This window comes from Cherax quadricarinatus, chromosome 33, assembly GCF_038502225.1.
Source record: "Cherax quadricarinatus isolate ZL_2023a chromosome 33, ASM3850222v1, whole genome shotgun sequence".
NCBI classification, from domain to species: Eukaryota; Metazoa; Arthropoda; class Malacostraca; order Decapoda; family Parastacidae; genus Cherax; species Cherax quadricarinatus.
In genome coordinates, this window is record NC_091324.1 from 16,070,808 (window position 1) to 16,096,110 (window position 25,303).

The window sequence follows — 25,303 nt, forward strand, 5'->3', positions numbered from 1 at the left end:
AACAAAGAACTGCAAGATATATGGGTCGTACAGCAAAACTAAATGAAATGAAGCCAGGAAATGGTCAATACCAATATTACTGTATTGCATTTACAGGCTCCAGCTTTAACCTAATAATTATATCCAACTTCAGATACATAAAATAAATATTAAATTCAAATAAATAAAATACAAATACACACACACACACACCACTGAAAGCAGTTAGCATAAAAAATGGACCTAGGTACATGTATATATTGATAAACAAACTTTAAATACAAAGCAGACAAAACATCAACCTGGCACCTGATTTATCTAACTTTAATCTGTTAACTCTTTCAGGGTCCATCCCATAGATCTACGGCTTTACGTTCAGGGTCCAAACCGTACATCTACGTCATGAGCTCAGCTCACTCTGATAAACTGTGAGTGGTACATTTGGGCCTAAATATGAGAGAATACATCTATGTGGTATGTGTGCACCACATAAAACAAATCCTGCAGCACATTGTGTATAATGAGAAAAAAACTGAGACCATGATTTTCGATTAAAACAGCGACTTTGCAGTGTTTTTTCGTATGCTTTTTATATTTGTATTTGCGATTTCTTGGTCTCATTTGATAGAAAGGAAGACATATTACATAAATAGAGATGATTTTGATTGGTTTTAGCACTGGAAATGGCTTGAAACTGAGCTCAAAGTAGCAGAAATGTTAAATTTTTGCTGATGTTCAAGAGTAAACAAACGACCTCACACGTCTAATACACGCCAGCTCGTGGGTCTAATATACATTCACAAATGTGATGATATTTATACAATTATTACAGTATTGCATAACAGTAAATCTTCTATTTTTTGGTGTGAATAAAAATTCATTATGTGAATAAAAAACCAAAATGGAATCTATTTGTAAAGCCTCAAAATGTAACTAATGAACAGAGGAAATGGTAGTTTAGTGCCAGGAATACCTACATTGTTTATTCTGGGCCCTATTTTGAAATTGGAATATTTTGTAGTTGAAACAGTTGACTTGGTGATTTCTTGTGCTCAATCGATAGAATAGAAGTAATACTAGTGAAATAGCTAAGAATTTGGTCGACTGGAATAATGTAATTGGCCTGAAATGGGAGTCAAAGTTGGCAAAATCGCCGATTCGTAAATATCGCTGACACATCAAAATTAGCGAGAGCATAATTTCGTCAATTTTCCATCAAATTTCGTACTTTTTGTTTTATTACCTTCACAAAAGGATTCTCAAGCATTTCATAAGAAAAAATAACTATTTTTTTTTTTAATTCTTGGACACTGGGGCACCACTTCAGATTTTGGCCTTGGACCCTGAAGGGGTTAAATATTCTGCTCCTTGTGTAAGTTGATGCACAAGTTTTTTAAGCCATTATGTACACTTACCATATATTATTTTTTTTTCATTTAATCTTAATTTTTATTTTGCCCATTCAATTTTTAATCTTGTTTTCCCTTTTACATATTTAATTAATTTCTTGTTGTAACAGAAGTCTTGCTTGAAGTGCTGAGAATAACATGGGCTTTGTCCACTATCATGTCTAATACACATCTGTATTTATTTTTACAAGTAAAGATTTATATGTATTTGATTTTGTACTTGTTTTCTGCATGCCATCTTCTGAGAAGCTATTTTTCTTACTTTAACCACACAGTGATTGCAATATTCTCATGAAATCGTAATGACACGATTGCAAACAAACCATACCACGGGCGGGGATAGAACCCGCGATCAGAGAGTCTCAAAACTCCAGACCGTCGTGTTAGCCACTGGACCAGCTAGCCACAATAAGATTCATCCAACTAGGTATATTTCTACACCATAGGAAGATTAGCATAGGCACCACTGTGACCACAAATGCAAGTTTTTACAGACGAATCTCCAACTAGCGTGGCTGTGACGAACTCTAGCTCAAGTCCCCTCAAAGCCGTCAAAATGAATCCCGAAATCGTAATGACATGATTCCAAACAAACCATACCACGGGCGGGGATAGAACCCGCGATCAGAGAGTCTCAAAACTCCAGACCGTCGCGTTAGCCACTGGGCCAGCTAGCCACAATAAGATTCGTCCAACTTGGTATATTTCTACACCATAGGAAGATTAGCATAGGCACCACTGTGACCACAAATGCAAGTTTTTACAGACGAATCTCCAACTAGCGTGGCTGTGACGAACTCTAGCTCAAGTCCCCTCAAAGCCGTCAACATGACTCATGAAATCGTAATGTATTTGTGGTCACAGTGGTGCCTATGCTAACCTTCCTATGGTGTAGAAATATACCTAGTTGGACGAATCTTATTGTGGCTAGCTGGTCCAGTGGCTAACGCGATGGTCTGGAGTTTTGAGACTCTCTGATCGTGGGTTCTATCCCCGCCCGTGGTATGATTGCAATATTCTGCTAAAATATTGATAGATACAGATAAATTCAATACAATGCCTCCAACACCAATATAGACCGAATGCCCACCTACCCTCCTTCCAATGGTGGCCCATGGCCTGGTAGGCAATGCTCTTGCTTCACATGCCAAGTGTCCATGGTTCGATCCCCAACAAGGGTGAAAACATTCAGTGTGTTTCCTTACACTTGTTGTTCCGGTCACCTAGCAAGCAAGTAGGTACCTGGGTGTTAGTTGACTGGTGTTGATCTCATTCTGGGGGACAAGATTGAGGACCCCAATGGAAATAAGACAGACAGTACCTCAATGACACTGTGTTTTTTGGTTTATCATGGGTGGCTAACCCTCTGGGGTTAAAAATTCGGACAAAATCTTATCTATCTTGATGCCTGCCTACATGTGTGAGGGGTTTTGTTTATCCCTGTAGCACAGTCTGAGGCCAAGCTAGCCCTATAGACTGCATGGTAAACCAGGATGTTGACTGGGCAGCCATGACAAACCATTTCAGCAATATTTTTATGCGAGTAATTATTGCTGTATAACTCTTACATATTTAACACTTGATAACAATAATGCTGTTTAGTGATAAACTGTTGTATCTGCATTCCTCTGGTAAGACAGTGATACAGTAAATGATGGTGAAAGTTTCTTTTTCAGGTCACCCCTGCCTCAGTGGGAGACGGCCAGAATATTAAACAAAAATGCATTCAACCTGTATGCGGAAAGACTGATGGGAACTATTGGTTAAGAGGAGTAGTGCAACAAATGAACTTATAGTTATGGGTAAAAATATAAAGATAGCATAATAAATTATTTCAATCAAGAGAATCAGGGTGAATTTGTAGTGAAAGAAGGGCAATTCTGAAAGGAGAGCAGGTAACATGAGAGCACCCAGATGCTGGAAAACAAGACAAAAAGTAAAACCCTATGAGCTCTTCAGTAAATTAAATAAATGAGTAAAAATCATTCTACTATCAACGAAACCTCACACGTTGCACAGACAGGTGTCAAGCACCTCTCCATATGATAGCCATGTGTCAGTCTTGTAAGGACAATGCACAATTGTGCAAGAACTGATCTACAGCTAATATGTCGAGTCTTGTACCATGGATGCTGATACAATGTTGCCTAATTGTACACACGACTCCCGTGTTCTTCACTGGATTTATTCAACAGTCTTGCATATCTTTCATTCCATTAGTTGTCACAGCAGTGTGAAGGTTAGGGACCGGGTCCTCAAGTATCTTCTATGTATATATTCTATATTCTCAGACATTTCTCTCTCTTTGTTCCCAAGAGAATAATCCAAGTGCCTTGAGGCATTCCCAATAGTGTAAATGTTTCACCAATTCAATGCATGCAATATACAATCTCTGTATATTTTCCAGCTCCACACACACACTTCTATCGTGAAATGCAGAGCATAGAATTTTATTAAAACATGGCGTGATTTGCATTGCTTCTCTTGCTTTGAAAGTTCTCAATCTACTGTAAGTGCCTGAAATGCTGTGCATACTGGGCTTTTCAGCTAATTTAATAAATAATTTTCTAAAAAAAATTTTGTATGGTGGTAAGAATTCTTCTCAAATGCTAACAAACAAGCTATATGTTCTCTATTCCCAGTTACTTTAACAAAAGATTCTAGTAAATGTCTCAGAATGGAGCAATACCCGAAACCGAGAACACAAAACAGCAGGAACTGGTAAGAGTAAGGATAGAAATAAGGTGCATACATACTGTACGTATACTACATGTTGTATACTGTAGGTAAGCTTTAAGAACATAGAGAAGGAACACTGAAGGTCCAATTCTCCCACTGGCTTAAGCCAATGCCTTGACCTAGTCAGGTCAGTCACATTCACTTAAGGGAGGAGCATGGCATCCGACCTAATAGCACAAGCTAGACAGGTCCAACTCACACCCACTCATGTATTTATCCAACCTATTTTTAAAACTACACAACGTCTTAGCTTCTATGACAGTACTCAGGAGTGTTCCACTCAGGGATGCCCTGCTAATTTAGAAATGGCTGATAATACAAAATTACATCCACATATATTGTCTGAGATTTGGGTTTATGTTATTTAAAGGACATCTTTCTTTAGATACTGTTTTAACCCCTTGACTGTCGCAACCCCAAATCCTGAGGTGTCTCCTGGTGTTGCAAAACCCCCACCACCCCCCATTATTTTTTCTCATGAAATGATAGAGAATCTTTTCCCGATTGTAATGACACCAAAAGAACGAAATTTGATGGAAAACTGACGGAATTAGACTCTCACGAAGTTATAGAACTCCATTTTTTTCTATAGATTGAGTACAAGAAAGTGCCCATTTACTGATTTCAACTACTTAATAATGTGGTCAGAAATTTGCAATTTGGCCAATTTCACGAAAATTAAAAAATACAGTATGACGATTTCAAAATAGGGTCCAGAATGAACAATGCAGATATTCCTGGCTCTAAAATAACATTTTCTTTGTTAATCAGTCACGTCTCCAGGCCCCTCTGATATTACTCTTGCTTTCTATTTTGAATTTTTATTCGAACAAAAAATAGAAGATTTACTGTTATGCAGACCACTGCAATATTGTAATAATTGTATAAATAATGTCAACCCACTCATGACTGCATATTAGAAAGGCTACTTGGACATTTATTGGAAAATGGCATCATTTGTTTACTTTTGAACATCGGCAAAAATCAAACATTTCCCCTACTTTGAGCTCTATTTCAACGTTCTTTTCGTAGTAAAACCAATCAACACCACCTCTATTTCTATATGTTTTCCATTCTATCAAATGAGACCAAGAAAACAAGAATACAACCATAAATACTATACAAAAATAGACCACACAGTCAGCATTTTGATTAAAAAAAATCGGTCGGAGTTTTTTTTTTCTCTCATCCACTGCGTGCTGCAGGATTTTTTTTTATATGGTGCACATTGCCCACACAGACCCATTCTCTCACATGTGGGCCTACCAGCTTTCTCCTGCTTAATCTGAAGCTGCTAGAATTTACGAATATATATCTCAAAAACGGTGGCTCGTAAGTAGTATATATACGACCAAAACAGTCGAAGGATTAATCTGGTTATTACTGATTCACAAGATCCCCCCCCCCCCCCCCCCCGAAAAAAAAAGAAATAGACATGGGTAATCTACTGAGCATGTTTTGAACAAAATTCTATGGTTAGTTTTCAGTTTATGGGTCATGCACCAGACCAAAAAATAGTGAAAAATGCAACAGGAAAAACTCTTGAAATAACAATTTGTTTGTAGGAAGCCCTTCAGTAAAAATATTGGATAATTAAAATGTACAAATTTGTGATTAGAATAAAAAAAATGAAGAGAAAAAAAGCTGTAGGGAAACCCCTAGGTTTAATTGTGGACGAGAAATTCAAATTTTATGCTCATGTCAAACAAATAAAAAAAAGGTGTTGAAAAGTGTAAAGAACACAAATTCACTGTTAGCTTCCCAGTCTATGCTATTAGTATTATGCATTTCCTTCATTGTCCCATATCTCTCAAATGGGATTTGTGCCTGGAGATCAACTTTGGTAATCCAGTTATAACCATCACAAAATTTATAGGTAACAATTTGCCCCTATTCAAGTTCCAAAACCTTCTAAATGTGCCATTCACATATATTACTGTTGACTGCACATCTTTAGAACACCACAATAAAGCTGATGCTGACCCGAGATACTTCTTGGGAAAATTGCGACAGAACACACATGCAGATCGAAAGTAAATACAGTGGTCCCTTGAGAAATGATGGTCTCGAGTTACAATAATTCTGAGTCGTGATTTATGTTCAAAGGAATATAGTTTCAATTTGCGATAAAAAATTGTCAGCACATGTGAGTGGGCCTAAGTCTAGAGACAAGACAGTGTGATGACAAGGTCTTAAATGGAGTGATGTTGGAGGTGAGTGGGGGGGGGGGGGGACTGTTGGGAGTGAAGGAGAGAGGAAGGCAGACTGTACACGTACCAGATGTGGTCAGCTGAAGACTGATAAAGAAAGTAAATACTAAGTCTACAATTCTTTACCAACCTCTGTTTTGTCTTGCCTAGCCTGGACTGGCTTCTCTGCCCTGGTCTGTTCATCCTCGCCCTACCTGCATTGTCTGCTGTGATTTGTCTAGTCTACCTTGCCTAAAATGGCTGTCCTAAGCATTTCCCTTGCCCTACCTACCTGGCCTGCCTGCTCTACCTTGCTCATAGGCACCAGCCTGCCCTACTTTGCTCATAGGCACCAGCCTGCCCTACTTTGCTCATAGGCACCAGCCTGCCCTACTTTGCTCATAGGCACCAGCCTGCCCTACCTGCTCTTCCTTGTCAGGCACACATCCAAAACAAAATAGACTTACTCTCGATATCTGTGATTTCACCTAATTTACACTTACACTCACCCAAACAACTAAATATAAAATTTCTAATACGTATAGCTATTGCCTAACAAATCTTTAGCCCTAAGTTTGCCTAAAAAACTCTCCCAATATGGGAGCTTTAACAGAAACAGTGTATCATGCCAAGACTTATCATTCCCATCACTAAATTTACTAATTGTAATATTCTTATATGTTTTATTCTACCTCATTATTCTAAATCTAATTTATTACTTCAGTTACCAAGTACACAAATAGATATATGTATTAAAATGTAGTGCTCCATAACCTGTGTCAGGATTAGTCTGCCTGAAATGCCTAGGCATGTTAGAAGCCAATCCTTATAATTAACATTTTAAATATATAAACCACACATTGTAAGCTTTGCAAGGAAGTAAACATTTATTGCTATTCCTTGTCCTACCCCAATGGAAATAAAGGGACCCCAATGGAAATAAGTTACTTTGACTTTTTTGGGTTATCCTAGGTTCTCTACACATGCTGCTATGAATGATAATCTATGTAACTGTATGCTGCTATGCATGATAATCTATATAACTGTATTTGTGTATACCTGAATAAACTTACTTACCTACCCTACCCTGCCTCTTCTGCCCTATACTGTACTGCCAATTGAAGAAAGATAGTCTTATTCTCTTGTTGGGTGCCTATGGAGATTTCAACTTGAAGCTTATGATTACTATTCAGAAAACCCCAGTGTTTAACCCTCTCACTGTCCAGACCCCCAAAATTAGTGGTTACTCCTAGTGTCGACTTTCCCCAAAATCATTTTTTCTTCTGAAATGGTAGAGAATCTTATTTATGAGGGTAATGACACAAATAGTATGAAATTTGATGAAAACTTATGGAATTGTGCAGACACAAAGCAAGTAATCCAAGCACAATTTATGCATCAGTGATTTAGCTCACTTTGAGTCCTATTTTAAGTAAAGTTAGGTGTCCTAATAGCTCAACTGCTAGTGCACTCAGCTCACATACTGAGGTCCAGAGTTCGAATCTCCTCCGGTACGGCTGGAAAACATCAGAGACGTGTTTCCATAAGACATCTGCTGTCCCTGTTCAACCATCAGTTTAAAACGGGTACCTGGGTGTTAGTCGACTGGTATGGGTTGTATCCTGGGACAAAACTGACCTAATTTGCCCGAAATGCTCAGCATAAAAAGCAGCTTTCTATATAGTAGTATGTCACTGATGTCAGCTAGGCCTGCATACCATGTACATGTACTTATAGTAAATAAAGATATTATTATATAAATTTCATTGGTCCATTTGACCAAATTCTTAGAAAATTAGGTAAAGTAATTTAAAAGAAAACATAGCTTTAACTGATGACTTTCAACCCCCTTGAGCAACACACGACAGGGCTTATTCACATTAAAGACAAGTAAGATGCTCAAGTTGGATAATGTAAACTATGACTGCAATACATGATAGACAACAAGAAATACTACCACTATCTCCAGAGTAGCAAACCTATAGACTAACCGACTGCTAAAGTTCAAAATTCGTTAATCAGGCAGAATTGCCGAGACCCTGTACAAGTCAAGGGCTTCCTGTCCAACCTCAAGGTCATGTGGCAGATAAATATAGGTACAATATATAGAAACCAGTAAAAAGGCCTAAAACATCAGAAATCTGTATCTAACAAACTACAGTACTTTTCTGAGCCTATATTTTCAACCAAGACTTGTGTATATCACCTTAAGTTGTTAAATTATGAAATGAGTGCTGTCAGTTTGGTGTGGTTTTTGCATAATATTTACTGCCTTACTGTGCAGGGACAGACATCCCACTTCCCCCCCCAAGTAAGCAAAAGAAAATTTGCTTCACAAAACCATCACCAGAGTTTAAACTGATCCAATTTCAGTATGAAGCTGGTTTGTTAAAATAGGTTGTGTATTATAAGGCAATCTCAAGATATCTAGAAACAAAGTAGTACTATAAACCATTAAGTATTGTATCTAAAAGATACCTAATTAGTAATACATTCTGTCTACAAGCTTACTACAATATATAAAAAGAGCAAAATGTGTTGGCACAAGCATTTGTAGAACAGTCCTGTACTGATAATGTACTACGTGATGGCGAGTAATTTTAAAAGCGGCAAAAAATCAAAGCTCCAATGCGTCACAATGACAGGTGCAGCCAAAATATGCAACTCTAAAAATAATGAAATACAAAATAAATATATGAAGAAAAAAAGCTGTACCAGTTTAGCTTTTATTTTTACCTCTCTGATGGAAGATGGAATCGTTGGATGGCATGATACGTCATCTTTGAGAAGCTAAAAAGTAATTACATCAAGATGCGAAACTTGTGACACGAATTATGAGTTCTGCATATTTAAAACAAAGCACAGTAGGCTATAGTACATTAAATGTTACTCAATTTATCCTGCAAGACACTGAATCATTGTTAATGATAATTAACAATGTCAGCAGCATAAAGCTAGTCTTTCGTAACCCTTTCAGGGTCGAGTTCACTCTTCAAACAAATTTATTGTTCCAGTTATTTTTCTGCATCAAAAAGGTTAAAAGTTACACAACCTGTAGTCTAATATCATGAAAGATACTCAAACTACTACACCACCACCACCATGTTAGAGCTTCCCCATAATTATATACAGACTAAACTTCTAGGACTGAAGTCCAGCTAACTACATAGTTTCCCCTGAATCCCTTTAAATGTTACCTTGCTCACACTCGAACAACAATTCAAATTATAAAAAACCAATTGCTTTCACTCATTCCTAACCTGCTTACAAAAGCCTGTTAGACAGCCAAGCCTCTCACACAAAACCTTTATCCCATCCTTCCAGCCATTCTAAGATAATCACCGACTCCTTCCCTCCAGCCCAAACTTACACACCCTCCTAGTCATCTCATTTTGCTTCATCCTCTATAAATGTTATCTTTTCACTTGTACTATCATATCTTTTATTCTTTCAGTGTTTCATGTTTGCATAATTTTGTTTTCAACATGCCAGATGTCTCCCACCTAAGCATGGTGACCCCCCCCAATCCCCCCCCCCCCGGCAAAAAAAAAACTTTCACCATCATTTACACATAATTACTGTCTTTGCAGAGGTGCCCAGATATAACAGTTTAGATGTCACTCCAAACAGCCAATATCCCAAACCCCTCCAAATGCAGGCATTGTACTTCCTACCTCTAGGACTCAAGTCTGGCTAACTGGTTTGCATAATACCACTCCCAAGTGTAAAAATGTGTCTGCCTGTTCTAATATGGCTCCACTAGTCATGTTTTTTTAAAATCATGATTACAGTAGGGCCCTACTTATATGGCAGGTTAGGTTTCAGGCTACCGCCAGAAAGCAAAACGTCATTTTCTTTCCACTTATTAATGCATATAAATGCCAGATAACAAGTTTACACTAACATATATTAAGTTAGCAATAGAACTAGGCATTAAAAACAATAAAAAGTAAAATATACACCCAGTACATTCATTACTTACCTTAAAATATTTGTAGTCTTAATGTAGGGTGAGAGTCGAGTAGTATTTATTGTAGGAAGTCAGGTGTGGGAGTTATGGTAGCCAGCCAGGCCAGCTCACCCACACAATATACAACAACATTTAGAGTGCCCTAGAGCAATAAAATGCATATACAGTACACTCATTACTTACCTTAAAATATTTTTAATCTTAATGTAAGGAGAGAGGTGAGTAAACAAGGTAAAACAAACAAGAGAGAATGAGAGAGAGAACATGAGAGAGAGAACAAGAGAGAGAAACAAGAGAGAGAGAGAGAAACAAGAGAGAGAGAGAAACAAGAGAGAGAGAGAAACAAGAGAGAGAGAGAAACAAGAGAGAGAGAGAAACAAGAGAGAGAGAAACGAGAGAGAGAGAGAAACGAGAGAGAGAGAGAAACGAGAGAGAGAGAGAAACGAGAGAGAGAGAAACGAGAGAGAGAGAGGTGGACACTAAAAGAAAGTTAGCATCAGGTAGGGTAGGCTCCAAAACCTGGTGGTCCCTGGTCAAGGACTTATTCCACCTCTAAATCGACAGGATGGGACCACCTCTACTAGTAGTCAAGAGAAGGCGGACCTCTTTGCTGAACACTTTGCTACCAAAATGCAAGTTCCTGATCCAGCAAGGTACCCTCCTTGGCTAGCTGCAAGAACTGTGTCAAAACTGTCAATGGTGACAATAAGGCAGGAGGAGGTGCATTTCCTTCTTAAATCACTTGACAAGGAAAAGGCTGTGGGCCCAGACAAGTTGAGCCCAAGATTGTTGAGAAGATGTGCAGACCAGCTAGCAGCACCTCTAACTCGCATCTTTCAGCACTGCCTAGTACAGTGTAAATGGCCCTCTCCATGGAAAGAGGCAAATGTAGTCCCTGTTCACAAAAAGAAGAGCAGAGCAGAAATCAGCAACTACAGACCAGTGTTACTCCTATCAATCACTGGTAAGATCCTTGAGACAATAATCTCAAGACAAATGACAGATTTTTTTGACTACCACTCACTACTTTGTGATCGTCAATATGGCTTCAGGAAAGGTTACTCTGCTGCTGATCTATTGTTAAACCTCTCCACTAAGTGGCACCAGTCACTGGATGAATCCAAAGTCAGCTGTGTGGTAGCACTGGACATTGCTGGCGCTTTCGACCGGGTGTGGCACCAGGGCCTCTTAGCAAAACTTCAAGCACTGGGAATTGCAGGCTCTACGCTATGTCTCCTCAGTGATTACCTTCATGGTAGATCTCTAAGTGTAGTCCTCAATGGAACGGAATCAGCAAGGCATCCTATTGGGGCAAGCGTTCCACAAGGAAGTGTGCTGGGTCCACTGTTATAGAATGTCTACTTCAACGACCTTCTTCATCTCATCCCAGAATCACATGCATATGCAGACGACTGTACACTGACATTCACTTATCCAAGAGAAGAAATGCCAGCTGCTCTAAGCTACATCAATCACCAGCTGAGAGCTATATCAGCTTGGGGAAATAGATGGCAAGTAACATTTGCACCTGAGAAAACGCAAATGATGATCGTCTCTAGGCACCATGATGGTAATGCTGGTGCAGTAGTAAGGATGAATGGGACGATGTTGGCACCTGGAGAAGAAGTTGATATCCTTGGGGTGAAATTTGACTCCAAACTAACCATGAAGAACCATGTTGTAAATCTTGCAAACAAGGCAGCCAGGAAGCTTACAGCACTTCGCCGTATCTCGCATCTGCTTGACAGTAGGGGTTGCAAGATCCTGTACGAGGCACAAGTACGCTCACACCTTGAGTATGCTCCACTTTCTTGGTTTGCCTGCCCCCCCTCTCATCTGCGACTGCTTGACAGAGTAGAGAACAGAGCAAGACGTCTCATCTCTCGCCTGGACCCATCCTGGATAGATCTGTCATTTCAGCAGAGCCTTCAACATAGGAGGGATGTGGGTGGCCTTACTGTTATGTACAAGGCCAATATTGTCAAAATACCACACTTGGATCCACTTCGAGGACAGCGTGAAACAAGCTTTTATGCCACAAGACGGGCAGAAAGCAGCAACTTCACTCTGGCTGTACCCTTCTCCAGAACATCACTCCATCTGAGATCATACATACCCAGGATGACTCGAGTATGGAACACATTCGTACAGCATAATGATGTCAATGAGATAACGTCAGTTGATCAAATGAAAATGCTGGCCCACAGATGGCTCCAACTTCATCCTGTTCCCTACTTGTATGTCTCATAACAAAAAAAATGCTTTCAAATGAGCTGATGTAGGTAACAGCTCTTAGCTTGCCAATAAAGTTAGGAATCCTTAACCTGTAAATAGCTGTCAATAAAGCTAGGGATCCTTAAACTTGTCAAACCCTGTGTAAAAAAAAAAAAAAACGAGAGAGAGAGAGAGAAACGAGAGAGAGAGAGAACGAGAGAGAGAGAGAACGAGAGAGAGAGAGAACGAGAGAGAGAGAGAACGAGAGAGAGAGAACGAGAGAGAGAGAACGAGAGAGAGAGAACGAGAGAATGAATGAATGAGGTGAGGGGTCCACACGCACAACCTGGCTAAGGGAAAGAGGTAACTGGCCAGCCCTGTGCTGAGCTCGCCACCACCAATTGGAATGCTCTTCTCCAAGGGGATGTTGACAACCAAGTGAAGGCCTTCACTGGATGATGAAGGTAATCACTGATTACCTTCATGGTAGATCTCTAAGGGTAGTTTTCAATGGAACAGAATCAGCAAGACATCCTATTGGGGCAAGTGTTCCACAAGGAAGAGTGATGGGACCATTGTTATGGAATGTCTACTTCAATGACCTTCTTCATCTCATCCCAGAATCCCATGCATATGCAGAAGACTGACATTCACTTATCCAAGAGAAGAAATGCCAGCTGCTCTAAACTACATCAATCACCAACTAAGAGCTATATCAGCTTGGGGAAATAGATGGCAAGTAACATTTGCACCTGAGAAAACACAAATGATGATGATCTCTAGGCACTCAGATGATAATGCCGGTGCAGTAGTAAGGATGAATGGGAGGGTGTTGGCACCTGGGGAAGAAGTTGATATCCTTGGGGCAAAATCTGACTACAAACTGACCATGAAGAACAATGTTGTAAATCTTGCAAACAAAGCAGCCAGGAAGCTTACAGCACTTCACTGTATCTCGCAACTGCTTGACAGCAGGGGTTGCAAGATTCTGTATGAGGCACAAGTACGCTCGCACCTTGAGTATGCTCCACTTTCTTGGTTCGTCTGCCCCCCTTCTCATCTGCGACTGCTTGACAGGGTAGAGAACAGAGCCTGGACCAATCCTGGATAAATCTGTCATTTCAGGAGAGCCTTCAACACAGGATGGATGTGGGTGGCCTTACTGTTATGTACAAGGCCAATATTGTAAAAGTACCACACTTGGATCCACTTCAAGGACAACGTGAAGCAAGCTTCTATACCACAAGATGGGCAGAAAGCTGCAACTTCACTCTGGCTGTACCCTTCTCCAGAACATCACTTCATCTGAGATCATTTATCCCCAGGATGACTCGAGTATGGAACACATTTGTACAGCATTGTGATGTCAACGAGATAGTCAGATTTATTTATTTATTTATATTTATTTAATGTCTTTGCAAACAGTACATTGAGATTTTGTATTTACAATGGTGGGTTGCAATGCAGAGAGAGAGCCTCTATTATGCCTAGGCATTGTGGGCCAACTTAACATTATTGGCTCACAGTCTACTTAATACTAAGGAGTATATCATAGTTGTACAGTAGGAAAGTAATTATTTCATAGTTGTACAGTAGAATATTAATTATAAATGAATCAAAATTTGTATAATACAAAGATATATTTATATTCTAAAATGCTTTTTGTGAAAACAATGATTCAATTATATTCCTGTCAACAATGGATAAAAGGTTCAATGTGATTGTTCAGTTATGTGGGAGTACATAGGTGAGTAAGTGTACTGAGTATTTAGCATTTAGTCTAGGGTGATTAAGTGGCTTTTGAGAAGAGTCTTAAATTGGTTTTCAGACTGGGTTATTTTAATATCTTCTGGTAATGAATTCCATATTTTGGGGCCCTTTATGTGCACAGAGTTTTTACACATTGTGATATGGACATGAGGTATATCAAAGATAGATCCGTGTCTTGTGTTGTGGTCATGTGTCCTGTTTAGGTTGGTGAGGAGAAGTTTGAGTGGGGGTTTATATTTGTGTGTATTGTTCTGTGTATGTAGTAGGCACATGAATAAGTATGGATGTTCTTAATAGTGAGCAGATTCAGAATTTTGATAATTGGTGGAGTATGCTGGGAGTGGGAATTTATTACTCTTAATGCTGCCTTTTGCTGGGTTATTAAGGGTTTTAGGTGATTGGATGTTGTTGATCCCCATGCACAAATTCCATGTGTAAGATAAGGGTATACGAGTGAATGGTACAGTGCCAAGAGAGCTGATTGTTGAACGTAGTACCTTATCTTTGATAGTATGCCTACAGTCTTGGAGATTTTCTTGGCGATTTGTTGTGTGTGTGTCCGGAACTTAAGGCTACTGTCAAGGTGGATACCAAGGAATTTTCTCTCTGTGAGTCTTGTAACTGATGATTCATTTAGCGTTATGTTAATGGGATCATTTGCAGCTTTATTTCCAAACTGAATGAAATAGGTTTTATCAGTATTCAGGGTAAGTTTGTTAGTCATCATCCAGGCAGATATTTTCTTTAATTCAGCATTGACTGTGTTTGCTAGTATGACTGTGTTTGGGTGGGAAAAGACGCATGTATTGTCATCTGCAAATAATATGGGTTTGAGTAGCTGTGATGCATTCGGTAGATCATTGATGTAGATGAGAAAGAGGAGTGGTCCAAGGACGCTTTCTTGTGGGACTCCTACTGTGATTGGTTGGGTGGAAGAGTTTGCATCATTTGCATACACACAGTTCTGTTACTAAGGTATGACTTTAGGTAGTTGAGGGAGTGGCCTCTGATACCATAGTGCATTAATTTGAAGTACAGCAGTTCATGGCCGACTGTATCGAAAGCTTTACGTAAATCAATGAAAATCCCCAGCGGGACTTCTTTCTTTTCAAGTGCGGTATATATTAGTTCTAGCATGATCATGAACTAGATATCAAATGAAAATGCTGGCCCACAGATGGCTCCAACTTCATCCTGTTCCTTACTTGCATGTCTCATAACAATAAAAATGCTTTCAAATGAGCTCATGTAGGTAACAGTTCTTAGCTTGCCAATAAAGTTAGGAATCCTTAACCATGTGAAAACAGAGAGAGAGAGAGAAAAAAAGAGAGAAAAAAAGAGAGAAAAAGAGAGAGAGAAAAAAAGAGAGAGAAAAAGAGAGAGAGAAAAAAAGAGAGAGAAAAAGAGAGAGAGAGAAAAAAAGAGAGAAAAAAAGAGAGAGAAAAAAAGAGAGAGAGAGAGAGAGAGAGAGAGAGAAAAAAAGAGAAAAAAGAGAGAAAAAAAAGAGAAAAAAAGAGAAAAAAAGAGAGAGAAAAAAAGAGAGAGAAAAAAAGAGAGAGAAAAAAGAGAGAGATAGAAAGAAAGAATTGCAGGCTCTACGCTATGTCTCCTCAGTGACTACCTTCATGGTAGATCTCTAAGTGTGGTTCTCAATGGAACGGAATCAGCAAGACATCCTATTGGGGCAAGTGTTCCACAAGGAAGCGTGCTGGGTCCATTGTTATGGAATGTCTACTTCAACGACCTTCTTCATCTCATCCCAGAATCACATGCATATGCAGACGACTGTACACTGACATTCACTTATCCAAGAGAAGAAATGCCAGCTGCTCTAAGCTACATCAATCACCAGCTGAGAGCTATATCAGCTTGGGGAAATAGATGGCAAGTAACATTTGCACCTGAGAAAATGCAAATGATGATCGTCTCTAGGCACCATGATGGTAATGGCGGTGCAGTAGTAAGTATGAATGGGAGGATGTTGGTACCTGGGTAAGAAGTTGATATCCTTGGGGGTGAAATTTGACTCAAACTAACCATGAAGAACCATGTTGTAAATCTTGCAAACAAGGCAGCCAGGAAGCTTACAGCACTTGCCGTATCTCCCATCTGCTTGACAGTAGGGGTTGCAAGATCCTGTATGAAGTACAAGCACGCCGCACCTTGAGTATGCTCCACTTTCTTGGTTTGCCTGCCCCCCTTCTCATCTCGCATGCTTGACAGAGTAGAGAACAGAGCAAGACGTCTCATCTCTCGCCTGGACCCATCCTGGATAGATCTGTCATTTCAGCAGAGCCTTCAACATAGGAGGGATGTGGGTGGCCTTACTGTTATGTACAAGGCCAATATTGTCAAAATACCACACTTGGATCCACTTCGAGGACAGCGTGAAACAAGCTTTTATGCCACAAGACGGGCAGAAAGCAGCAACTTCACTCTGGCTGTACCCTTCTCCAGAACATCACTCCATCTGAGATCATACATACCCATGATGACTCGAGTATGAAACACATTCGTACAGGATAATGATGTCAACGAGATAAAGTCAGTTGATCAAATGAAAATGCTGGCCCACAGATGGCTCCAACTTCATCCTGTTTCCTACTTGTATATCTCATAACAATAAAAATGCTTTCAAATGAGCTGATGTAGGTAACAGCTCTTATCTTGCCAATAAAGTTAGGAATCCTTAACCTGTAAATAGCTGTCAATAAAGCTAGGGATCCTTAACCTTGTCAAACCCTGTGTTAAAAAAAAAAAAAGATAGATAGAAAGAAAGAGAGAAAGAAAGAGAGATAGAAAAAAAGAGAGAGATAGAAAGAAAGAAAGAAAGAGATAGAAAGAAAGAGAGCGAGCATGAGTAAATGAGGAGATATGTGGAGTATGTAAACAAACAGACAAACATCTGGTTTTCGTTGATACACGTTCACCTACACCTAACATCTCATATTTATGTTAACTTATTCTATTGTGGGGTGTGTTTATCATGTTTATATGTTATGTAGCATGTTTATTATATAATTTTGAAAAAATATCAAAGATGGATTAATGAAAATATTTATATTAATGTAATATACGACATTTAATGCACTTCAGAATGATTATTGCATATTATTATTATTATTATTATTGCATCCTTAAGTCTAATAAGACACACTTAGTGATTTTAATGTGTACCTGTATGCCAGCACAGTGTGTAAGTTTATTTAGTTACAGGTACATAAAAGTATAATTGTCAGAGTACATATGTAAAACATGGAATAATTTTAAAACACTTGAAATTCTGGAAAGTTTCCCAACATAACAGCAAGAGACAGTGGTCATGGAGAATGTAAACAAACTGGGTGACCATATTAGAAAGTCAGGTGGGAGCTGTATAGCAAGTTTTGGTCATACTTTGAAATGTCCGTATTAGCGAAATGCCATAAGGCGAAACACCAAAAAGTGGGGCCAGCTAGCAGCACCTCTAACTCGCATCTTTCAGCACTGCCTAGTACAGTGTAAATGGCCCTCTCTATGGAAAGAGGCAAATGTAGTCCCTGTTCACAAAAAGAAGAGCAGAGCAGAAATCAGCAACTACAGACCAGTGTCACTCCTGTCAATCACTGGTAAGATCCTTGAGACAATAATCTCAAGACAAATGACAAAGTTTTTTGACTACCATTCACTACTTTGTGATCGTCAGTATGGGTTCAGGAAAGGTTACTTTGCTGCTGGTGTTAAACCTCTCCACTAAGTGGCACCAGTCACTGGATGAATCCCAAGTCAGCTGTGTGGTAGCACTGGACATTGCTGGCGCTTTCGACCGGGTGTGGCACCAGGGCCTCTTAGCAAAACTTCAAGCACTGGGAATTGCAGGCTCTACACTACATCTCCTTAGTGATTACCTTCATGGTAGATCTCTAAGTGTAGTTCTCAATGGAACAGAATCAGCAAGACATCCTATTGGGGCAAGTGTTCCACAAGGAAGCGTGCTGAGACCATTGTTATGGAATGTCTACTTCAACGACCTTCTTCATCTCATCCCAGAATCACGTGCATATGCAGATGACTGTACACTGACATTCGCTTATCCAAGGAGAAGAAATGCCAGCTGCTCTAAGCTACATCAATCACCAGCTAAGAGCTATATCAGGTTGGGGAAATAGATGGCAAGTAACATTTGCACCTGAGAAAATGCAAATGATGATCGTCTCTAGGCACCATGATGGTAATGCTGGTGCAGTAGTAAGGATGAATGGGAGGGTGTTGACACCTGGAGAAGTCGATATCCTTGGGGTGAAATTTGACTCCAAACAAACCATGAAGAACCATGTTGTAAATCTTGCAAACAAGGCAGCCAGGAAGCTTACAGCACTTCGCCATATCTCGCATCTGCTTGACAGTAGGGGTTGCAAGATTCTGTACGAGGCACAAGTACGCTCACACCTTGAGTATGCTCCACTTTCTTGGTTTGCCTGCCCCCCAAGTCCTAACCATACAGGCCTCTAAATCATTCCAGTTTCCAAATATTTGTTTCTACACAAGATTTCCATCACAACACTACCAAATACTGTATATACCTAAATCTTGTAACTCACTTTCCTCATATTAACCCCATACATGGTTTGATCAGTGAACAACTCTGAATGGGCAGGACTGTGAACTGATGGTAAGCTAATCCTAAAACTAGCAGGTCAGTGTTTTGAATGTTAGACTGCACACTGACTTGGTTTTAGAACAGGCTAGTTTTTAGAACTGGTTCGAGTCTTATCTTTTCCCACAGTTGTTTGAAATCAAGTTACTGCTATTTCTGCAGGGTTGCAGTTTTTTCATTCAGTTTGTTTAACAGGGAACAAATTTAGCATTCATGACCCAAGCCCTCCAATAACCCTTCAATTAGGCATCTTCGTACTAGTGATCTAATTTTTTAAGCAAAATGTGTCTTGCACAATTATAGAATAACTATAGTTATTCTTTATATATTGTATTTTTTTGTTAATATTTCCCATAAGAAATAATGTAAATCCAATTAATCTGTTCCAGACACTCAAAAATTATTAACAAATACATTTTATAGGGCATACAAAAACCGAGGTTCCACAGTATAACTAAGCAGTAATGGCAAAAAAATAATGAAAATTTACTTTTCTATGGTATGTTGATGGTCAACTAATTTAAGCCTAAAATTATCTGGTAAACTTGTGCATAAAATTAAAATGTTTAAACAAATTAATTTTTATTAAAACTGATTTGTTTTTGCTAAATCTAAGCCACAATACAGGAGAGGTTTATGTTATAGATGTCTATAAAGTTGTGGTCATCCATGAAAAGTAAGTGGGAAGGCAACACATGGACCAAGATAATTTTATTGAAAGGACTAGGTCATTAATGATCTAATAAGATTAAAATGGTGGAGTAAAGGTTCCCACACAACTGTATATCATGTATTAATTAGAGTGCAATCTGACTAAGATTCTCTAAATGCTAATGAAATACTGCAACCAAAAAATTATAGCACTGGAAAAGAATTAGCTTTGCCCTCGGTAAATTTAGCATAAAAGGTTCAATGTAAGGACAAAAGTCATGCTATGCATTTTTTTTTTTTTACTCCACCGTGCTAAGCCTATATAGATGAATCAATGATCTGTGTCAAGAGCTACTGCAACACCCATCCCCCACCTTCACTGCTAGTTACCTTCTGGAAGTGTCTCACATGGTAGTGACTTGCATTTATAGAAAGAACGTATGTCTTATCTGGAGATTAGATGGGGGTGAGGATGTTAACTATGAAACCCAAGAGGAATTCTGGTAATGCTGGAGGGTAATGTCAATGAGATTAAGCATGAAGCTCTGACAGTGGATTATATTGACAAAGCACTGCAGCAGGCCTACTGGTCAGTACTAAGACAAGTCAAATTCTTCCAAACCATTTCCACTTACACACAACTAATGTAAAACCATTACTTTCCTAAATAAAGACAAAACAGTAGTGCAGTAGGTCTACTGGCCCATGCTATCCAGGCCCTACTCTTAGCCACTTACACACAACTAGTGCTAAGCTACTATTTTCCTAAATTAGAACAATGGAGCACCACAGAAAGCCCACTGGTCAATGCTATGCAAGTCCTACTCTAACCCAACCATTCCCATTTTTTTTTAATTGCATAACTATTTCAAAATACTGTTGTCAAATGCTTTCCATAAACTAATGTCGCTGAATTTTTAATATTAAAATTAATAACAACTATAGGCAATACTAAAAGGCAAATTTATCACTTTCCACTACTAAGATACTTAACCTTTCTAGTGTGTACAGAAACACCTTATTAGGCCAGCATGGTACAGTGGTTAACACACTGGCCTGCCAGTTTTAGGACTGACTCCATCCATTGTGATATGAGAACTAAGATATTTAAAACAAAAAAAAATACACAAGCAAATGTATAAATTTCATAACAAAACAGTATTTTAACTAGCTGTTGCCCCCCCTCCCGCTCCCTCACCTCTTCAAACCAAAAGCTCCTGTTTGAAAAAAAAAACTTTTATTCTTCAATAGTAGACAATCTTTTTCTAAAGTTAATGACAACAAACATGAAAAATTGGATGTAATACAGAATGAGTGTGTGAAGCTAGAAGTTAGGGACACTTCAGGCAACATTTTTCCCTTTTGAGGCCTACTTTTGGCAATTCCTATGCTCAAACTAACCCAATTCCCAGCTATTTCACTAGTATGGAAGTCAAACTAGCCATTGATTGCAAGAAATTGCTCATTCAGCTATCAAAACTACTGTATCAAGTGCCAAGAGGTAAGTAATTTGGCCAATTTTACACTAGTGTATTTTCAACAAATTCTAATTTAAAAACTAATGAACATTGCAGGCATTCTAGCCATTAAAGTAACCTTCCCTCTGTTCATTAATCACATACCCAGGCCTCACTTACAGAACACTTGCCTTCTTAAACTTAATTATAAAAATTCAACATTTTTACTCCATATCTCAAATAATAAACTACAAGTGCTTGTTCATGGTTAGGGTCACCTTAATAACTGAAGCAGACCAATAAACACCCATAAAACAGACAAAGGTGGGAAGAGGATAGCCAAAAATGGACAATTTCTGCAGTTTTGAGGCCTAGTTCAGGTCACTTCCACTCTGAAACTTCCCCAAATCTTCTGTCACTAGTCATCATAAGCTTTTCTCTCTCCAATGTGCGGGTTGTTTGTGTATTGTTCCAGTCACGGTATTGTGCCTTTTTCTTACTTATAACCCAAAAGTTGCTATTTTAACCCAAATGAATGGTCAGAAGTCAGTTGTTCCCATTGTGTACTGCACTGGAGCAGGATTTTTTATGTGATCAATACATCTCCCTTCAAACCAATTTTTTTTATGTCTAAGCCAAAAATCTACTGCTCACAGCAAATCTGAGGGCACTATGAATTGTATAGATCTATATGACCTAAGATATACATGCCAGTTTGGTTTCAACTCCCCTTACCTCAAAAAAGTACAAATGATGTACTGTAGTAATAATAATAATGCTTAAAATAGAGCATTATGGATTAAGAAGCAATGCACTCTTAACAAGTCTTATCCCCATTAACATAGGGATGCCACAAGACTATGTCCTCTTGCCACTATTAATTTCTCTTTTATATCAATATCTACCAAAGTATCTCAATTAGTTTTATCTAGAAGACCTCAGCACAGTCAATACTAAATCAGAAAAGATATTGGCCTGGATGGTGACAAATTAACATTATATTGATGAGACTATTTATAGTGTTTTGGAATAAAGCTAAAAGGAAAAAAAAAATTACACTGAAAGAAAGGGAACATTCTTGGGTATTTGCCCTGACAGCACATTTAAATTTAAGAATCACATCCAGCACATATTTAAGAAAATTTCCATGACAGTGGGCATTCTTTCCAGAATAGGTTATCATAACTGCTGCTACTACTATATAGTACTATTTAACCCTTAAACTGTCCAAACGTAGATCTACGTTTTTTCAGCATTTGAAAATATGTAAAAAAAGTAATCTTCTTTTCTTTTTTTTCATTTGAAAGTGTAAAAAAAAACATTGATCTACTTTTTTTTTTTGTTATATTTGAAAATATGTAAAAAAAAAACAGATCTACTTTTGGAGCACTACGCATGTGAACGTAGATCTGCTTGGACAGTTAAAGGGTTAATCTATCTACAACTATGAAATAATTACTATCCTACTGTACAACTATGATATAATCCTTAATGTTAAGTAGTCTGTAAGTCAATAATGTTAAGTTGGCCCATAATGCCTAGGCATAATAGAGGCTCTCTCTGCATTGAAACCTACCATTGTAAATACAAAATCTCAATGTACTGTTTGCAAAGACAAAATAAAAATAAATAAATAACCTTACCTATGAGGGATCTATAAAAAAAATCGCTTAAAACCAAACAAACACTGCTATTAGAACAATCTGTCAATCTGATTCCAAACAGCATACCTCTTAACATATACTACTGTGCATGTTACACATGAAGAACACTCAATACAATCGCTGGAACGCTGCAACGGATATATCAATGCTACTAGAAATCAATCTCATTTCGATATACCATGTGAGCAACTCAACCCCTGGTAAACACTCAATGCAAAATTTGGAACACTCTACCAGAAGGATCAAAATGCCCTCTCTAAACAGCCTTAGGGAAAAAAAATGTACTTTACCATATATGTAATGGGACAATACTTGCCTATATGTAGTTGCAGGGGTTGAGCCTCAGCTCTAGCCCCACCTTTTCACTTGCTGTTCGCCAGATTCACACACACCTAGTCTCATGGACTCTTTTGTACCCATTCTTAAAATCGACTAATGGAGTTTGCCTCCATTGCTTCTTTGTTGAAGTTATTCAATTCCCCCCCCCCCCCACCCAAAGAAATACGTACTTTCTAACGTTTGTGACTCGTCTGTGTCTAACTTCCAGCTATGCTCCCCAGTCCCTACCTCTCATCTCTTAAACAGCCTGTTCCTATATGCCTTACCAATTTCAGGGAGTATTTTGTAGTATACTCTTGAAGTCTCTCCTGGTCTTTCTGTCCTTCAGGCTGGTTAGATTCAATTCAATTGCCTCAGGCAAGACAGTGATGGCATTACTGATTGTGACTTTCATTTTTTTAGGTCACTCTACCTCGGTAAGACAGGTGGATTGCTATAAAATTCTAATATGTATATTTTTAATAGTACACATTTATGGAAACTACTCAGATAATGGACACTTTTAGGATGATGCTGCAGTTCTCTCTCATATAGAGCAATTGACCCATTATAATGTAATAGTAATGCAATAATTATAAAGACTTACTAAGTCAACTATATCTTATAAAACTACCTTAGTCAACAGCTACCTTTCTATTGTAATCTAAATTAATTTGTTATTTTGCAGAAAACACTCATGCTGAACTGTCACACAAAACTTAAATTACCTGTCACAATCCTTATCTAAATACCAGCACTAATATTTAGTAGTTAGTAAGTATTATTTTAATTTTCCCACTATGTTTTACACAAAGGGCTTTCCTAAGAGTGTACAAAAAGATGTAATCCTAAAGCTAAATTAACACCCTGTGACTCTTGGAAACTATTATATTTGATAACCACACACTGCACCAATACGTGCATAATGGCATATCATTTGTTTTACATTACAATTATTAAATTTCTAGTAATCCCATCAACCTATTACTACCTTATCGTTACATTTAAAAGGAGGCGCTAAACCCATATGGGTGTTACAGCGCTGCACACACTAATATAAAATGGCTAGGTTTTACTGCAGTAACTCGATATTTTTTTGATATTTATTTTCATTTCAAAAGCTTCAGAAATCTCACCGGGTGAAACACGCAAAAATCAACAGCAGACCAAGTCTAGTTACTATAGAAAAACCTACACATGTACAAAAGCTACACATTTTAAATGTACTTACCAAAGCAGAACATCTGTCGGTACCGTGCATATCCTGCAGCACCCACGGCTGCTACCACTATCAAGAGGACAATAATGATGCCTGCAACTGCTCCTCCACTCAAGGTGTCTGCAGTTATAAAAAAAATTTATCAATGATTTACCAAAATTTTTACAAGTGAAGGTATATGTGAATATACCTATCATTTCAAAATGTTTTATACCTTTTTAAACAAATTATTTTGAAAATATACAAAACAAAAGGGTTCAATGAACAGACGACAATATAAGTCAGGGCTAACTTCGTACAGTACTGATGAACAGATAACACTGAATAGACTGCAACAATCTGAGTACAGAAAAACTTGGGAGAAAAAACTGCATTTGTGAATAAAGACAAGCATGTAAGAAGAGATACACACATGCAACGTAAATCATGCAATAATAAAACCCTGTAGATGGTAAGACTGATGAAACTTGCTGTCTCAATTTTGTGAATGATCTCAAAATGTCTTCCTCCTTTACAGCTCAGCCTTTTCTTTTTTGTTTGTCATCAAAGTGCACCTGTGTTGTGCTCGTGGGAGCTGAGATTCAGTTCCTGGCCAAACCTTCTAGACAATAGATGCAGACACCATGCTACAGTATAATTTTCTAGTTTTGTAAGTTTATTATTCTCTATATTCTTCATGAAATATATTTCCACTTTAGGCAACATCTCTTACAAGATACTTTTCACAACTGCTCTTCATGAGCCTTTTCCAAAGGAATTTCCAATTTTCAACCTTAAATCATTTACTTTAGTAAATTTCAACAATTATGCACAAGAAGTTATTTAGATTTCTAAAGAAAAAGATGGTGTGGAGAAAGACACATACACATAAGTGTCTTTTTCCACATCTTGTTGGTAATGCCTTACTATTTTTCAGAGAATACCAGTACCAGACTCAAACCTCATCACAACTATTCCATTACCTCTTTCCATGGCTATGAAACATGTATGTACCACCACAACACCTGCCTTCTACATACATATATACTGTAGTGAAATACTTTTCTGACCTTGAAATTTGTATGCAATCATTGTACCTAAAAGTCTCC

General features: G+C 38.3%; 1 protein-coding gene across 14 annotated transcripts in view; it reads right to left on the reverse strand.

Annotated features, from left to right (window-relative positions):
• The window catches only part of Fas3 (fasciclin 3), a 160,979-nt gene that overhangs the window by 35,447 nt on the left and 100,229 nt on the right, over positions 1-25,303 (reverse strand). For all 14 annotated transcript variants that reach the window (XM_070090866.1, XM_070090865.1, XM_070090868.1 and 11 more), the window contains one exon: positions 24,228-24,335. In XM_070090866.1, coding sequence (XP_069946967.1) covers positions 24,228-24,335 — 108 coding nt within the window. The remainder of the gene's footprint in view (positions 1-24,227; positions 24,336-25,303) is intronic.